At 42.2% G+C, this 18,467-nt stretch overlaps 1 protein-coding gene across 1 annotated transcript in view; it reads left to right on the top strand.

Annotated features, from left to right (window-relative positions):
* The window catches only part of LOC115105413 (uncharacterized), a 97,293-nt gene extending 79,498 nt beyond the window's left edge, over positions 1–17,795 (top strand). The window contains exons 9-18 of the mRNA XM_065006812.1: positions 3,603–3,722; positions 4,215–4,291; positions 4,616–4,791; positions 5,206–5,464; positions 5,853–5,878; positions 9,229–9,723; positions 11,543–11,685; positions 14,192–14,406; positions 15,248–15,996; positions 16,556–17,795. Of these exons, the coding sequence (XP_064862884.1) occupies positions 3,603–3,722; positions 4,215–4,291; positions 4,616–4,791; positions 5,206–5,464; positions 5,853–5,878; positions 9,229–9,723; positions 11,543–11,685; positions 14,192–14,406; positions 15,248–15,996; positions 16,556–16,614 (2,319 nt within the window). The 3' untranslated portion in view covers positions 16,615–17,795. The remainder of the gene's footprint in view (positions 1–3,602; positions 3,723–4,214; positions 4,292–4,615; positions 4,792–5,205; positions 5,465–5,852; positions 5,879–9,228; positions 9,724–11,542; positions 11,686–14,191; positions 14,407–15,247; positions 15,997–16,555) is intronic.
* The last annotated feature ends 672 nt before the right edge of the window (positions 17,796–18,467 follow it).

Here is an 18,467-nt window from a genome sequence, read left to right as displayed (position 1 = left end):
AGATGGGTAAAAAAGAAGAAGAAGCACACATTGAATATCCCTATGAGCATGGTGAATGTATTCATTACGCTTTGAATGGTGTAACAATACACCCAATCACTGCAGGCGTCCTTCCTAACTCAGTTGCCGGAGAGGAAGGAAACCGCTCAGAGATTTCACCATAAGGCCAATGGTGACTTTAAAACAGTTACTGAGTTTAATGTCTGTGATATGAGAAAACTTTGGATGGATCAAAAATATTGTAGTTAGTTCACAATAATAACCTAAATGACAGTGTGAAAAGAAGGAAGCCTGTACAGAATACAAATATAAAAAACTCACATAATTAGTTAAATAAAGTCCACCTGTGTGCAATCTAAGTGTCACATGATCTGTCACTTGATATCAGTACATATACACCTGTTCTGAAAGGCCCCAGAGTCTGCAACACCACTAATCAAGGGGCACCACCAAGCAAGCAGCACCATGAAGACCAAGGAGCTCTCCAAACAGGTCAGGGACAAAGTTGTGGAGAAGTACAAATCAGGGTTGGGTTATACAAAAATATCAGCAACTTTGAACATCCTATGGAGCACCATTAAATCCATAAAAAATGGAAAGAATACGGAACAAACAAACCTGCCAAAAGAGGGCCACCCACCAAAACTCACAGACTAGGCAAGGAGGGCATTAATCAGAGAGGCAACAAAGAGACCAAAGATAACCCCGAAGGAGCTTCAAAGCTCCACAGCGGAGATTGAAGTATCTGTCCATAGGACTATTTTAAGCTATACCCTCCACAGAGCTGGGCTTTACGGAAGAGTGGCCAGAAAAAAAACGTTGCTTATAGAAAAAAATAAGCAAACACATTTGGTGTTCCCCAAAATGGCATGTGGGAGACACCCCAAACATATGGAAGAAGGTACTCTGGTCAAATGAGACTAAAATTGAGCTTTTTGGCCATCAAGGAAAATGCTCTGTCTGGTGCAAACCAAACACCTCTCATCACCCCGAGAATACCATCCCCACAGTGAAGCATGGTGGTGACGGCATCATGCTGTGGGGATGTTTTTCATCGGCAGGGACTGGGAAACTGGTCAGAATTGAAGGAATGATGGATGGAGCTAAATACTGGGAAATTGTTGAGGAAAACCTGTTTCAGTTTTGCAGTGACTTGAGACTGGGACCGAGGTTCACCTTCCAGCAGGAAAATGACCCTAAGCATACTGCTAAAGCAACACTCAAGTGGTTTAAAGGGAAACATTTAAATGTCTTGGAATGGCCTAGTCAAAACCCAGACCTCAATCCAATTGAGAATCTGTGGTATGACTTAAAGATTGCTGTACACCAGCGGAACCCATCCAACTTGAAGGAGCTGGAGCAGTTTTGCCTTGAAGAATGGGCAAAAATCCCAGTGGCTAGATGTGCCAGGCTTATAGAGACATATCTTAAGCGACTTGCAGCTTTAATTGCTGCAAAAGGTGGCTCTACAAAGTATTGACTTTGGGGGGGTAGTTATGCACACTCAAGTTTTCTGTTCTTTTGTCTTATTTCTTGTTTGTGTCACATTCTGACCTTAGTTCTTTTGTTATGTCTTTGTTTTAGTATGGTCAGGGCGTGAGTTGGGTGGGTTGTCTATGTTAGTTTTTCTATGATTTGCTATTTCTGTGTTTGGCCTGGTATGGTTCTCAATCAGAGGCAGCTGTCAATCGTTGTCCCTGATTGAGAACCATATTTAGGTAGCCTGTTTTCTATTATGTTTCGTGGGTGATTATTTTCTGTCTTTGTGTATGTCACCAGACAGGACTGTTTCGTTTCGTGTCATTCTCGTTTACCATTTTGTTTTTTTGTTCGAGTATTCGTTTTCATTAATAAAAGGCATAATGAATACTTACCACGCTGCACCTTGGTCCTCCTCTCTTTCTCCCAACGACGAACGTTACAGTTTGTTTCACAATAAAAAATATTTTGCATCTTCAAAGTGGGAGGCATGTTGTGTAAATCAAATGATACAAACCCCCCCAAAATTATTTTTTAATTCCACTAAGTTAAACTGCAATAAATGTGGCAAAGAAATGGTTGCATCATGTTATGTTTTTTTTTGTCATTGGCAAGGGAGTTTTCTATGATAAAAAATATCTGTTTAGAGCTAAGCACAATCCTACAGGAAAACCTGGTTCAGTCTGCTTTCCAAAAGACACTGGGAGAAAATTCACCTTTCAACAGGACAATAACCTTCAACGCAAGCCAAATATACACTGGAATTGCTTACGAAGACGACATTTAATGTTCCTGATTGGGCTAGTTACAGTTTGACTAAAATCAGCTCTACATTTTATCACAATACTTAATGTCTGTCTAACAATGATCAACAATTAACTTGACAGATCTTGAAGAAATTTTGAAAGAATAATGTGCTAATATTGTACAATCCAGGTGTGCAAAGCTCTTAAAGACTTACGCAGAAACACTCGCATGTGATTCTAACATGTTTTGACTCAGGGGGTTGAATACTTATCTAATCAAGATACTGAATATTTGTGTTTTATTTTTCATGTTTTATTTTTTTTTTTATCACAATAGAATATTTTGTGTAGATCATTGACAAAAAATTACGATTAAATCTTTTGATCCTTTTTATACTTTCTGAAGGCACTGTATATCAGAATCAGTTGGAAGCCATTCCTTTTTCATGACTTTCCAATGCCTGCATGAAATTATTAAGAATATTTTTTAGCTGTATATTTATTTATCTATTCAGGCATTTTGTCCTGCCAATTTATTCGTGGTCCAGATTAAATCTTCATATTTTTGCCTCGAAAGTGTTTTAGGCATTGCAAATGGGTTGTTAAATATGAATGAAGGATCCTCACTTTGATACTGTTTGCGCCAATGGAAATAAGAAATATGTATTTTGTGTGTGGACCAGAGGTGAACAATATTAGATTAAAGACATTTTGGAATTCATACATAGTGATGTCATGCCACTGTATATGCCTTTTTAAAATGTTGTATGCCATTTAGCAGACGCATTGCAAGTGCCATCCTCTACTAACTGAGCTATAAAGAACCATTAGTCTTTGTGTGTGTGTGTGTGTGTGTGTGTGTGTGTGTGTGTGTGTGTGCATGCGCGCCCATGCATGTTGTGTTTTCTTGACGCCAGTGTGTGCATGCACATGGTTTAAACTAGTTAATTGCCACTGAGTACTCCCCACCCAACTATACTGTAAAACAAAAATCTGAGATTTCTTGAATAAGTGCCTTTTCATAATTTTCTCAACCACCCACGGAGTTGGAACAAAACTCTTATCAAAGACAAAGTTTTTGTTACAAGCTATCTACTTTACTTTCTTGTTTTTGCACAATTTGCCAGGTTTTTTAGGCACATTTCCCATCGTAGTTCTTTCAGCTAGATCAAACCGGCCTCCTAGATTTCTCTGAGTCAAGGGTGTTGTGAATCGACGTTCCTTTCTCGCCTTTTATTTTAAGTATCATTACTCAAATTTGGTTGCTATGGCGATGGGGAAGAGGGCGGTTCTGCCCTTGCCAAAGAGACGGATAATTGGCACTGTCTCTTTGTTACCGTGGCAACAATAACACTCCATCCCTCTCTTCCATCCAAGGTAAACCTGGACTTGGCTTCACTCTTGGACAGTGATGACAAGAAGCACAAGAACAAGAGAGGGGTCCTGCCCAAGCACGCCACCAACATCATGCGCTCCTGGCTCTTCCAGCATCTCATGGTGAGCTAGCAATATTAGTTACAGTAGCAATAGAGCTAATATTCATCCCTATTCCTTTGGTTAAGCTATAGAGGAAGTTATTGTTAAAATCAGGGTGAAGGGTTTAGAGCTAATAATGTCAGGGTTGTAGCTGTGTATGACTGAAGGCCTCATCCAGAAACAACCCACATAGCTTCTACCCCGTAGGCACTTAGTGATCTGAATTAATGAATTGAATATCTCCATGAATTAATTGAATAGGTATAAGCAATATGGTAGTTCCACTCCCTCAGATAGGCTAAGAAGAATTAGATTCAGGGGCTAAGGATTTTTTCTGGCCAAGGCCTGAGAATACAAGGTGTTGGGGCATGGGTCAAAGGTCAAAGGTTTAGGGAAGTTGAGAGTTTAGGGGTGAGGGGAGGGTTTGAACTTTTCATTCACAAAACTACTAATTGAAATTGCTTAAACTTTACTGATGGCATCCTAAATATCTTAAATCATTCCCTTGTGTAGCATCCTTACCCAACAGAGGACGAGAAAAGACAGATTGCAGGACAAACAAATCTGACCTTATTACAGGTCAACAACTGGTAAGATTGTAATACTACTACTGCAAATGCACTAGGAGATGAAAATCAGCTGGCTAAAAGTATGGATGAAATCAATAGAAATGTTGAATGTTCAGAGTGAATGTTGATGAGTTCAGTGCTATGCTTTATCACCTGATGGTGATTCACAACATAGTGGCGCCATCTACTGGTCTACAAATGTTCTCAGTATCACAGAGTACAACATTCTTACAGAGAAAAAAAGGTCTGTCTATGTTTCTCTCACACTGTCTCTTTCCCTTTACCTCTCCAATTCCCCCTCTCCCCCTGCATCTCTCTCCCCCCCCTCTCTTTCTCTCTCTCTAGGTTTATCAACGCTCGCAGGCGCATCCTCCAGCCCATGCTGGATGCCAGTAACCCAGACCCAGCTCCCAAGGCTAAGAAGATGAAGTCCCAACACCGTCCAACCCAGCGCTTCTGGCCAGACTCCATTGTTGCTGGCGTCTTGCAGACACATGGACCTCACTCTAACAACGCTGACAGTACGTCACTAAACCATGTCAATGTCTATTTGCCTGTTTCAAAACTCTGGCTGAAGAATGGTTGAGTCATCATGATTCTCTTTGATATTTCAACATAGTTTCCTTGTTATTTCAACCTACTTTATCAAGGTAATCATTTTGCATCAATCTGCATAGATAGTGTAAACTTGCGCACTCATCGTCGTGGATTTAAAAGCAATACAATACATTGAATAATGGCATGGGCTATAGTGATTCCACCACATTAGACCAGTTCATTCCTTTTAATCGCATTAGGGGGGGGGGGGGGGGTGAATGAGTGCACACTTTGATGGGAAGGATATAGAATCGGAGGCAGTTATCGGAGGCTGTTATGTCTGTGTGTTTCTTAGTGTGTAAACCCTGCGTTGCCTGCTTCTCCTTCTCCTCATACAGACCCCTTAGGTTTGGACAGCCTCCAGCCCCTGTCCTCTGACTCAGCCACCCTGGCCATGCAGCAAGCAATGCTGGGTGGAACCGACGACTCCATGGATGGCACAGAGGAAGAAGAGGAGGAGGAGGAGGAGGAGGAGGAAGAGGAAGTTATGGAGGAGGAAGAGGAAGATGAGGAGGAGGAAGAGAGCGAGGGAGGGAGACGTATATCTGGCGGCGGAGGAAGGAGAGATCTGGGCATGGAGCATAGAGAGGGGCTAGAGTAATGAGAGGTGTTAAAGGACAACGTGACCTTTTGACACCTGGGTTGTGTTCAGTAGTCACCAAAACAGAAGAAAACAGACTGAGACAGAAAGGGACTACCTGGATTTCTCCACAAAGAAATTTGTTTTGTTACGGGTGCCCTAATGAACACGATTCAGACCATACTTTCCTCCACAAACCACACCTCCATTCAATCTTGACCCCTGACCAGCCCCTAGATTCAGGCAACAGTCACACCTTGAATGGGCCTTTTGTTTTTTCTACCATGGATGTCTGTCTAGAAACTACAGATCCGTCCCATCAGAACTCTTAAGAAGGAAGATCCTATATGAGGATTAGGGGTCTGAAGGTGTCCTAAAATGGTCACCATAAATTGTGTGTCCTAGAATGGACACCATGCCTCTGTGGACTAGTGGGTCACCCCAAACCTCTTATGTTTTATTACTGACAAAACAATGACAACTATGAGTTGCTGTATGTGAGTTGATTGTGAACTTGTACTGTAGGTCTATACCTGGCCCTCACGTTGGGTTCCATGCTTTGGAATCATCCAAGCCTTAGTCCGTTTCAGATTGACTCCATAAACACGATGTTGTCATTATGTTTTCCACACACATTTTCATAATGTTGATGACGAGCAATTTTTTCGCTGCAACAAAATGGATGTTTTCGGGGCATGATTAAAAAAAAACGTTTAATTCTTTGAGGCCAAGAGCAAAAACTGCACAAAGTATGTATATTAGATGTTTTGACGTTTGCGTTACATTGCTGAAGGCTTGCATATGTTCTTACAGCTTTCAGAAGATGGCTCAAATGGCACCTTTGTAGAAGGCACAAAGTAACTGTTGTGATGTTCTGGAGGTCTTGCAATTGAGAAAACGCTTGAGTGAATCCGAGTTATCGAAGTTACTGATGGCCAATCAAGGTGACAAAATCTCAAGACTGGAAAGAAACACTGTATATCACATTGAGGATTCACATTACAAAGTAACAGTGTCTCAATGAGTTAAAGAAAAACATACCGACATGGAGAGAAATGGAATTGAATCCTCAGTTCAAAGAACTAACATCTTTAAGTGAAAACCTTTGCAAGAAAAAGACAATTTAAAGGGAAAGCCTGCGTATTTAAAGGGAAGAGTTAAATTCCTGAAACGATTCTCTATGTTTTACGTTAAGGATTTGAAGCTGTGAAAACTAATTTCAACCCTCTTTTATGCTAAATGAAATCCACAAAATTAAGCCACCCTTTATCCGATGTGATGTCTAGAAAAGAAAAACCTGTTCTTGAATGTTCTTTGAGATTGGTCTTTGTGAAGTATGTTCTTCATTATAAACTGGGTGGTTCGAGCCCTGAATACTGATTTGCTGACAACCGTGGTATACCACGGGTATGACAAAGCATTTATTTTTACTGCTCTAATTACATTGGTAACCAGTTTATAATAGCAATAAGGCACCTCAGGGGTTTGTGGTATATGGCCAATATACCACGGCTAATGGCTGTGTCCAGACACCTAAGAACAGCACTTAGCCGTGGTATATTTGCCATATACCACACACCCTTGTGCCTTATTGCTTAATTATACATTTTCTTGATTGCATATTTTTTAAATGGTTCTTCCAGAACAAGTGACAATAGGGATTTCATTATTTTGGTTTGTGCACATTGTTGTCATAATCTATTGTTTCAATAGACATTTTTTTATAATTAAAATAGATAAAGCTTCTAGTTTGAGTATCCTTTCTGAGGCAGGAAGGTGTGTGCATATGACAGTGGTCACACACAGTGTGTATATTAGGGCAGCCTCAATCAGCTTACTATAGACACTTTTGTGAGTATCGTGACAGGCCTACCTCTCCTCCCTGTGGCCAGATTGGGTAATTACAATCAAAATAGTACAAATTACATCAAAAACAACTGCACACTGTTAAAGGGCTAAAGATACCCCACATAAATTGTCCTGAATCTGTGTCTGTTGCGCATTGTTTAATCTTACACCATTGCTCCTTCAGGAAAGTTCACCCAAGCCACAGTACCTGTTGCATGCTGACAGTAACCCAACACTGGGCCTCTGCTTTTCAAACAAGAAAGACCACTTCTGTATGAGACAATAACCACAGTTATCCACAAATTACAGATGAAGCTCAGACTAAACGGCCTCAATGTAGAGCAACCTCCCACATGTCCTTGTCATGTCTCTATTTTCCCACCCTCTGGTTGTTAATCAAACCTGTGATTTGGTCTTGCTGGAGTACCACCCACATGTCTTCCCACCTTTACATTTGGGTGACCCATGTACTGTAAGTAGAGAGCATCAAAAAACATTTGCTGAATATGATACAAGTCTAGGATCTTCTGTAGATGGCCGCTATACATTGATTTCAGACATTCACACACGCACACATACAGTATATATATACACACTTGTATCCTTGACCTACTTCATCGTAGATGGTCACCACAGACAGACAGACACACACACACACACACACACACACACACACACACACACACACACACACACACACACACACACACGTCATAAAATACCCCAAATTCCTAAAATCGTTGTATCTGTATTTGGACTGCATATGACCAAGCATTCCATGATTGCCATTAGGGTAGTTGTGGTATGGCAAGTTGTTGTACATTGCACTAGTTACCAGTCATTCAGTTCCTCTGAAGTTATCCATCCTAGCAGCAGCACTGAAATAGCTGTAGCAGACAGGGCCTAACTGTAACTACCATTCTCAATACTTTATGCTAGCAGCAGTTCTGGAGCCAACCTTAGGTATAAATAAGAGGGGAAATGACAGAGACAGGAAAAGCCACTGTTGCTTGGGTCTTGTTTGAAGTGGGCTGCTGCCATGGCAGTCGAGCATGGTTTGGACCTCAGTGAAGAGGCTGGGCAGTGTGTCATATGCACACACACAAGCGTGAACACACACGTAAGTACAGACACACACACACACAGTCGCCACTCCCTCCTCCCACCCCAGACACACCTCACCACACAGCAGCCAGCCCTGTAGGTCTGTGGAGTTGCGGAGACACCACTGCCATCTGGGCACTAGCATACAGCAGCAGTAATTAGATCCATAGGCCCAGGACCCAGGCCAGCCCAGTCCCAGCCTGTCATATTGCAGGGCCCTCCCGGACAACTTAAGGGCCTCGCCAACACAGCTCTGGTCTTCAGAGAGGCGTTTGGTTCAGTTGTCTCACTGCATTTCCTTACTGGATTTCCATCCTGCAGTCACTGGTCACTGGAAAGAGCAAGCGGATTGACGGTAACATGGAAGCTGTTTATCATTGTATTGTAGAAGATGTGTAATGGAAATGATTGAAAGGCTGTTGATATTTAGGGAGATAGAGATGTGTAGAATAAGTGGTACTTATACCAATGGTTTAAGGTACTTTGATGCATGTTTGGTATTTACAGTATTGTCAATTGAAGAAAAATATCTGAGAAACTATTTTCTCTTCTCATCCTTTGCCATAGTTTCGCATACAGTTTCGATGATAACTTCACACATTGAATACCAGTTTTATTTGGGGCTCCCGAGTGCCGCTGCGGTCTAAGGCACTACATCACAGTGCTAGAGGCGTCACTGCAGACACCCTGGTTTGAATCCAGACTGTCTCACAACCGGCTGTGATTAGGAGTCCCATAGGGTGGAGCACAATTGGCCCAGCGTCGTTCGGGTTTGGCCGGTGTAGGCCGACATTGTAAATAAGAATTTGTTCTTAACTGGCTTTCCTAGTTAAATTTAAACAGTTTATTTATCAGATTGGATATCAAGACTATAATAGTAGTGGAACTCCTGGTTCCACTCCAACCCAGGAACTCCTGGTTGCCAGTTGGGACCGGACCCCGCCCCATGCTAAAATCCTTCATGCTCTAGGGCTCAGTGCTATAAAGTCTCAGTGGACTCTGCTTGCCAGTCTGGATTTAATCCGGCCCATCCAACAACGAAAAACCTTCTCTACTAGTGTAAAACTCAGTTCTCCCAGGTCTCAGTGGACTCAGTTGGGAGTAAATCCAACATTTCCCTGTACATCTCTAGGCGTCAAGATGTCCATCGCTAATGCAGCCGCGCAGGCCATGCTGTCGGATGCCTTGCTCCGGGACGGCGCCGGGGGCAGCCATATCGGTCACCTGGAGCTGGAGCTGCCGCTCGACAGGGTCATCAAGTTTGTGTCCGTGGGGCTGCCCTTGCTGCTGGTGTCCATGGCCTTCGCTCGCGAAATCTCCATCGGTCAGTCTGTCTCTGTCTGTCTCTCCGTCTCTCTCGGTCTCTTCTAGTTCTTGTTTAGCTGCAAATCACATTTGTTACATTCTCTGATATTATTTCCTTTCCTCTCTTTTTGCCTCTCTTTCCCTTTTCTGTGTTTATTTTTGCAATTTTCTCATGCCTCTTCTGTCCACTGTATCATTGGGTCAATATTCCTCCATTTTCTTTTTCTGACTCACATGTCTCTCTCTAGTCTCTTCTCATTTGCCTTTTTCCCTTTACTGTACGGGAGTGAGAATCTGTGTTTAGGCAAGGGAGTTAGTGATTCAGATTCAGTCACAAACAATTGTTTGCACAGCACTTTTGTGAATGGAGGGCACATGGGGGCACTGGATATTCAAACGGACCTGGTTGTAGTTTAAGGGTTAAGGAGACAATTCTATCAACTATTCAAAAGGTTAATTGTAACGATTTTCATGAATTATAAGGTCTCTTTCAATGTATTCATATCATTTCCATTTGTTTTCTGACTTGAGTTGACATGTACTGGACCCCAACCATGGTCAACTGCAACAATAATACTAACACAACAATGTGTGTGATAGTGGCACACAGAACAGGGTAAATACAGGCAAGTTTATTTCCTTTCATTGACATTGAGCTAACGATCGTCTTCCTGTCGAGCTGGTCAATAATCAGCCGTTACAGATGTTAATTGGCAGGAGGATGACTGAGAGCAGCGTTCGCAAGTGCCGTGTTGCCTGATAATTACTGGCAACCTACTCCTTTTGCAGTTCTCTATCGAAGTCAAATTAAATGATATGCTAATTAACTGGGAGATGTTGCAAAACGAGGGACAGTCTAGGAACGGTTGATGGCTCTTGGTTCTCCTTATCTCGCTTGGTTTGTTGTCTGCTTCCTCTTTTGTCTGGTTGGCAGTGTCTCCGTTGTCTCTGTTGTGTGTACCTGCTGCAGGAGCCAAGAATTCTGCCCACAGCTACAAATAGCTGGGTGAGAAGGATCCCTTGTTGTACAATGGGTAACAAGCTAAATATGGAGGGCAATAGGGGTTCTTTGTCAAACTGTCGCCCAGTGGTAGAAGGAACATGCTTTGTTGCTGTCTGTGTTCCCTTGTAACCTGACGGTCTTGTAGTACATAGTCCATTTTGGACACAGCATGTCCCCAGCTATCTCAGTGTCACGTACACACGCACAAACGCACGCACGCACATCGTGTAACATGTAACCCATCCATGGACAGTTATCTGTAATACCATAACACTGCATGCCCAGTCAGCAACTGGATGGTTGGGTTGACTTATTTTAGGAGACTCTCGCAGATGTGGAGATTTGGAGTCTGTGTATAAAAATAGGGTGTCCTGTGTTTATTTCAGAGTTTTCTCTGAAGTGGCCCTTTGCCTGTCGCCCTGCCCTGCTCTCCCAGCACGGCTGTAGAGGAGATGGGCTGAAAGGAAGGGTGTGGACCCGCTCTGTGGTTAAGCCATCTGTATGGTGGAACGGGCAGAGCTTGTTCTGAAAAAGACCCACACATTAGGAGGTTAATACCACCCTGTTTAAAAACGCAAGTTTCCATTTAGAAGCATATGATTTCGATTTGTTAGGGCTAACCTTTCTGCTTCTGGAAAAGGGAACCTTCTGAAAAGCTTTAAGGCACGTTATGGAAACTCTCTCTTTCTGCGGTGTGTGTTTATGTCTATGCATGCAAGTATGTTATGTGTGTGCACATGCACGCATCTTTATGTCACTGTAATACCTTTACAAACTGGACCAGTGCAATTTTTGAGCTTAAAATAGTTCAAATCTATATTTGTTTTTCTTGTAGGCCCACAGATCAGCTGTTTCCCACCTAACAACTTCACAGCCAGGCAGGCAGCCTATGTTGACACGTACTGCTGGGACTCCCTGATGCACCATGAGTTTGACACAGATGGAAAGTTCGAGGAGCGATCCCTCTGGGTGCACAAGGTAAGGCCTGCTGTGTTCTGTCATGCTTGAACGAGAGACAATTGCACACACCTTAATGTGGCACAGGAATTGGAGAAAAAATTTCATAAAACTACTGTAAATAGTTGCTCTTTGTCAGGTGATAATTGACATCCTTGTAAAATAAGTGGGTGAAGTCAATGGTATACCGGAGGCATTTTGTGGGCTATACCTGTATTTGGCAATGTTGTTGGAAGATTCCCAATTCAAAAATATGCACTGGCAATACATTCTTAAGAGAGAAACCAAATGTCTTTTTGAAAGGGACATCTAAAGATTTCTCCAGACATAACACTGTTAAACTTTGACAAGACATGAACAATCGGAGATTTCTGTTACTGAGGCCATTAACAACTCGTTTGAAAGCTCAGACATGCACTTTTAGAAGGGTTTTTAAAAAGATGTATTATGTGGTTCTATCAGTACTGGGCTGTCCAAGTAAGACATGGACCTCATGGGTATATTGATGGAGTTAGCCATGTGCTGTGTCCATTGGTATATTTTGATGTGTATTCTGGTGGGCAGTCTGTTCAGAAGCGGCTGATGAGGAGCTGTGTCACTAGCTTGTGAGGGTGTAAGGGGGTGCGTCCTGGCGGCAGAGAAGTCAGACGCAGGAGAGAAAACTGTGTTTCCAGCGGCGCAGTTTATTGGACAAAAACTCACCGGGAAACATAGCAAATATAACAAATGGGCACAAACACAAATAACAATCACCGACAAACACATGAGGGGGAACAGAGGGTTAAATACACAACATGTAATTGGTGGGATTGAAACCAGGTGTGATACAAGACAAGACAAGACAAAACCAAAGGAAAATGAAAAGAGGATCAGCGATGGCTAGAAAGTCGGTGACTTCGACCGCCCAACGCCGCCCGAACAAGGAGAGGGACCAACTTCAGCGGAAGTCGTGACAGAGGGGGTGTGTGTTTCTGACGTAGCACAGTACACCGTTTTAGGTGTTCATTGTGGGAAATTGTAGTGTCATGGAAATTCCCATCAACTGGATGGGGTCACCATTTGTAAGGGTGTGGAAATGATCCAACCAGTATGTAGAAATTATGCCGGATATAATAAGAAACTACATTAATCAATCGGACTCCAATATTATGTGAATAAAAGGCAACAGGCCGTGTACGTTTCTGGAGGAATCTAGTCAAGGTAGCGAGCTTTTACATCACCTCTCAGTATGACTACAATGAACATGTGTCTAACTTTCACCGTCATATCATTTTTAAGAGATTAGATACAAATAGCTAATCCTGACAACCAATGTTCTAGAAATAATTTATTGAGGCAAGCAGATCAGAGATGTCAAGGTGGTACCCAATCATGTGTAGTGTATAGCGTAAATAACAACTACCAATAGATGTATTAAATTATAAGTGTATAGTCAATCAAATAATTACTCCTTCAAACGAGGAATGCATTTACTCAATTCAACTAATAGGATTTTTTAGTTACTAAAGAATTGACACTCAAACAATTACAGTGTACATTAAATAACTTATACATTTACTAAGTGATACACACAGGAGTTTGGTAGCAAATTCTCAAAATATGAGAAAATGTACTGCCCTTTTAACCAAATTCAAGCAGAAACTCATGCCCAACCTGAATTAGCATTTCTTTGCACTCCTGCTAGTAATAACATAAGACAGGAGCAAACCCAGATTCGAAATTTAACCAACTCAATTTAAATGATAGGAGCGCTCCTCTTAAAACTATTTAATTTTTAATTTTTTTAAATTTTACCTTTATTTAACCAGGCAAGTCAGTTAAGAACAAATTCTTATTTTCAATGACGGCCTAGGAACAGTGGGTTAACTGCCTGTTCAGGGGCAGAACGACAGATTTGTACCTTGTCAGCTCGGGGGTTTGAACTCGCAACCTTCCGGTTACTAGTCCAACGCTCTAACCACTAGGCTACGCTGCCGCCCCAACTATCTGCCATCCGATAAACAAAATAACACAGCTTGCTTCACTGTACCAATAAATCCATAGCACTTACAGTACAATGAAACATATCAAAATGTGTAGTTCTTTATGAACTCTTGAAACAATCCAAACATGACAATGGAGCCTGGAAGTCACCAGTCGCGAGTATCACCTTCTCTCATTATTCCACTACAAAATTCAGCGAGGTTGTGAGTAGATATGGAGAGCGATAGGGATAGCATTGGATTTTTACCATTACTTTGTACACTAACCATCATTACTTTTGAATGGAAAGTGCCTCTTGCTTCCTTAATGTCACATTAAAGAGCATCCATTAAAAGTCATTAATCTTTCTCATTAAACATTTAAAATGTAGTCTGTAAATTACTCTTCTTCTCTCCCTCCTACTCTTTCCCTTTCTCCTTCTCTTCTCTTCACCTCACTCTCTCTCACTCTTTATCCTTTCTCTGTCATCATCTCTTACCCTCTACCTCTCCGATCCCCTTCCTTTCTCTTTGTTTCTTTCTCTCCCCCCCCCCCCCCCCCCCAGATTTTCCCTTACTCTCTGTTGGCTATGACCATGATGATGTACCTGCCTGCCCTCATCTGGCGTTTCCTCGTGATGCCATCGCTGGGCTCTGACCTGCTCTTCATCATTGATGAGCTGGACAAGTCCTACAACCGCTCCATACGATTGGCTCAGAGCATCCTGGAGATGCGACAGAACACCCAGAACCCCCTCACATTCCAAGCCGAGCTTGAGAGGTGAGAGTGGGTGTGGCAGAGATTTGTTGAGGCAGGTAGAGGGAGGATTTTGGACTGGGGAAGAGGGGAAGTCAACAGGCTTAAGGTGTTAGCCTGCTTCAGTTTGGCTGGCACCTAACGTGTGTGCTTGCATAATCCGTTAAAATATATTTTCTTGAAAAATGAGAAAAAAGCAGTAATAGTACTGTTTGTGCATTTTGAGAAGCCGTTGCCAGTATACACTTCCTTAAAATAGTCAGACTTAATGTACGATAACTCAAGAAGTCTGTCATAAATGTTGCTGTTTTTGCCAAGGAGATCTTAGTTGCACAATTTTACATCTAACTAAGATGTTTGGTCCAGTATTTATCAATGAAAAGAATTGTGAATCAAAAAAAGAGTTCTCGTTGAATGACAATAAAGACTTTATTGAAGAATCCCTACTGTTGACCAATCACTGATGAAGGGGCATAGACTGTCTCTGGCTTGCCTCCAGAGCAGATTTTGTGAGCCCGAACAGCCGAAAAAAAACCAAATGAACAAAAACTTCACAAAATGTGGTCATAATATATTCACAAACATTACCTGCTGGGAAGCACACCTTTAGATTGATGTCTACAATGATTCTGAAGACGTTTGAGTAGCAATCACATTCCCGGTTGTTTGTTATTCCCATGGAAACTGAAAACAAGACACTGGTTTAGCTTAAACTACAGTCATGTTATTGACTATTTAAATCTTGAATACTATAAATGCCTTAGATGCTCATACAACCTCCATTTTCATACAACAGAGCCAATAACATGAAAGCGTGCTTGAGCCGTCTGTCCTCTAACCCGATCTCCTTCATGGTCTCTTTCAGGGCCAAGAGGAAGCGCTACTTCGAGTACCCCCTGTTGGAGAGGTACATGCAGAGCAAGCAGAGCTCCTACTTCCTGGTCAGCATGCTCTTTCTCCGCGGCTTCCTGTTGCTCACCTTCATGTCGGCCGCCTGCCTCTACCTCGTCTATTTCCACCTGTCCGCCTTCCTCCGGGACGAGTTCAGCTGCTTCGTCCACACAGGCCTGCTGCGTGACCAAAACTGGGTTCCCGAGCTGGTCCAGTGCAAGATGACCGGCCAACTGGTCTTCCAGGTGATTAGCGTGGCTAACGGCGCTATCTATGTCCTGCTGGTGCCTATCGTGCTGTTCAGCTTGGTCCGCCTCTTCTGCTGGGATACGGCTCTATTGTCGGTGTATGAGGTTCTCCCCGCATTGGGCCTCAACAGCGGTCACAAACTGGGCTGCCCGCTCAACGACCTCAACGTTCTTTTACTGTTTCTGCGCGCTAACGTGGTGCACCTGCAATCTTATGGCAGACTGAGGGCTATATGCTCGCTGGCACCCCCGCAGATCGGGAAGGGGAATGGCATGAAGGGTGTGAGGATGCTGACGGAGGAGGAGATTGAGGAGAGGGCCGAGAGGGCGCAGGAGTTGGAGGAGGACGTGGAGGAGCTGCAGGAGGAAGGGAAGCTCAACCTGGTGGACATCATGACCATCTTAGGAGCGGCCCGGGGAAACGCTGTCAACTGCACAGAGTCCAGGCCACTGGTGGAGGAGAATATGAGTCTGGGTACCATAACTATTATCTACACTCTCAAACGTATTCTGTTAGTGGTCTTCTTCGTCTATATCGTTTGGGATGTTGAGAAAATTATAAAATGAGGAATCACTGCAAGACTGCAGATGAAGCTGAAATTAAATAGTCTGCTCCAGTACTTTGACTGAGTACCGGATGGTGGTGTAGTAGCAGTTTTCATTGAATAGCCACTATACTCTTATTGAATATTAAATGAGGAGGCAAAAGTAATAATGGACTTGACTTGAGATAGCAGGTTTGATATAAACTTTTCCATCCACACTTAGGGAACATTGGAATATACCATATGTTCTCAGTAGCTTTGATACAGATATGCTTTGCACAAATATTAATTGTACACAAATGGTTTATTTTCATTGTCAAACTACTATGCCAGTAGGCCTAATATAAATAACTATTATGTGTTAGAGAGTTTTTCCCATGACCGGACAGCCTATTCTTCTAAAAGAGGCTTTTATTAGGAAATACTGCAAGAGATCAGGTACAATGTGTTTTCTTTCCACTCCTAACTCCCCTCTCTGTCTCCTTACAGAGCCAAACCACCAGGGGTACCATGAGTTGAAGGAGACTGGACCATGTAAAAATGACTAAATCACCAATGGACATCAATGTGACACCAATCAATGTGGATGAAGGAAAAATATACTGAACAAAAATATTAACGCAACATGCAACAATTTCAAAGATTGTACTGAGTTACAGTTCATATAAGGAAATCAGTCAATTTAAATTTGCTTCAGGCCCTAATCTATGGATTTCAAATGACTGGGCAGGTGTGCAGCCATGGGTTAGCCAGGCCCAGCTAATCCGAATTTGTTTTCCCCCCAAAAAAGGGCTTTATTACTGACATAAAACCCCTCAGTTTCATCAGCTGTCTGGTTGGCTGGTCTCAGACAATTCCGCAGGTGAAGAAGCCGGATGTGGTGGTCCTGGGCTGGAGTGGTTACATGTGATCTGCAGTTGTAAGGCCGGTTGGAATTACTGCCAAAGGATCCCTTGTTGTACAATGGGTAACAAGCTAAATATGGATGGCAATAGGGGTTCTTTGTCAAACTGTCGCCCAGTGGTAGAAGGAACATGCTTTGTTGCTGTCTGTGTTCCCTTGTAACCTGACGGTCTTGTAGTACATAGTCCATTTTGGACACAGCATGTCCCCAGCTATCTCAGTGTCACGTACACACGCACAAACGCACGCACGCACATCATGTAACATGTAACCCATCCATGTACAGTTATCTGTAATACCATAACACTGCATGCCCAGTCAGCAACTGGATGGTTGGATTGACTTATTTGGTTGGATGGTTACATGTTACATGTTGGATTGGTTGGATTGACTTATAAGGCCGGTTGGAATTACTGCCAAATTCTCTAAAACAATGTTGGAGGCGGCTTATGGTAGAGAAAATAGCATTTAATTCTCTGGCAACAGCTCTGGTGGACATTCCTGCAGTCAGCATGTCAATTACATGCTCCTTCAAAACTTGAGACATCTGTGACGTGTTGTGTGACGAAATTGCATTTTAGAGTGGCTTTTTGTTGTGTAATAATCATGCTGTTTAATCAGCTTCATGATATGCCACACCTGTCAGGTGAATGGATTATATAGGCAACTTTATGGATATGCTATGTACTGTACTTGTTAGATTTTGTGATTTGTCAAAAGGTAAAGTTCTATCTGTGAAACGTCTACAGGTAACATTTGATATGCTCTATGTCAGATACAAATGTAATGAATAAAGTTATTTTTATGACTGTTGTGTTAAACAGCTCATGTGAGTGAAACATTTCTTGTCCAACTGCTGTAGCACATTCTGATGTTCGATGGATCACTAATGAGGTGGAAACCTTTCCTTACCACCAGTGAATCATATTGCAAATTAATTGCCTCATAAATAGAAAAACTGTGAGTAGTTACAGAAGTAGGATCTTAATTTGTGGCAGTTTGCTCAAGCAGGAAAAGAAACAGGAAATGTGAATTATTATGTGGATAAGGAACGATTATAATGAATGGACATTTTTGTAGGGTTTGATAGGGAAACTTAAACATCAAATACACTAGATTTTGCATTGCAGGAAAGTTCTCCTGCAACAGGGTGATCAAATGAAGATCCTACATCTGTGATTAAATGTGCTCACTCTCCAAAAAAATGCTTGACTTAGTCACAAAAGCAAAGGTGCAAATGTAAGCAATCTGTGCAGAAATATTTGCTGCACCTGAGCACTTTTTGTAATTAACAGTAGAAACATTTGTCGAGCTCGTCTTCCCTGACGTTTTGAATGCTTAAACTTTTTAACTCTATACTAGATTGTTCTCCTCTTACACACCACACATATATTTATTGTAATACAATTATATTAAATTAATGTTATCTTCCTACACCCAATCATGACTGTGATTCAAAACCAAAATTCGCACATTCCACATTCACTCATTTATAGGC

Source organism: Oncorhynchus nerka, linkage group LG22 (genome assembly GCF_034236695.1).
Source record: "Oncorhynchus nerka isolate Pitt River linkage group LG22, Oner_Uvic_2.0, whole genome shotgun sequence".
Lineage (NCBI taxonomy): Eukaryota > Metazoa > Chordata > Actinopteri > Salmoniformes > Salmonidae > Oncorhynchus > Oncorhynchus nerka.
Note: the sequence above shows the minus strand (reverse complement) of the source record. Positions and strands in the feature narration are given on the sequence as shown.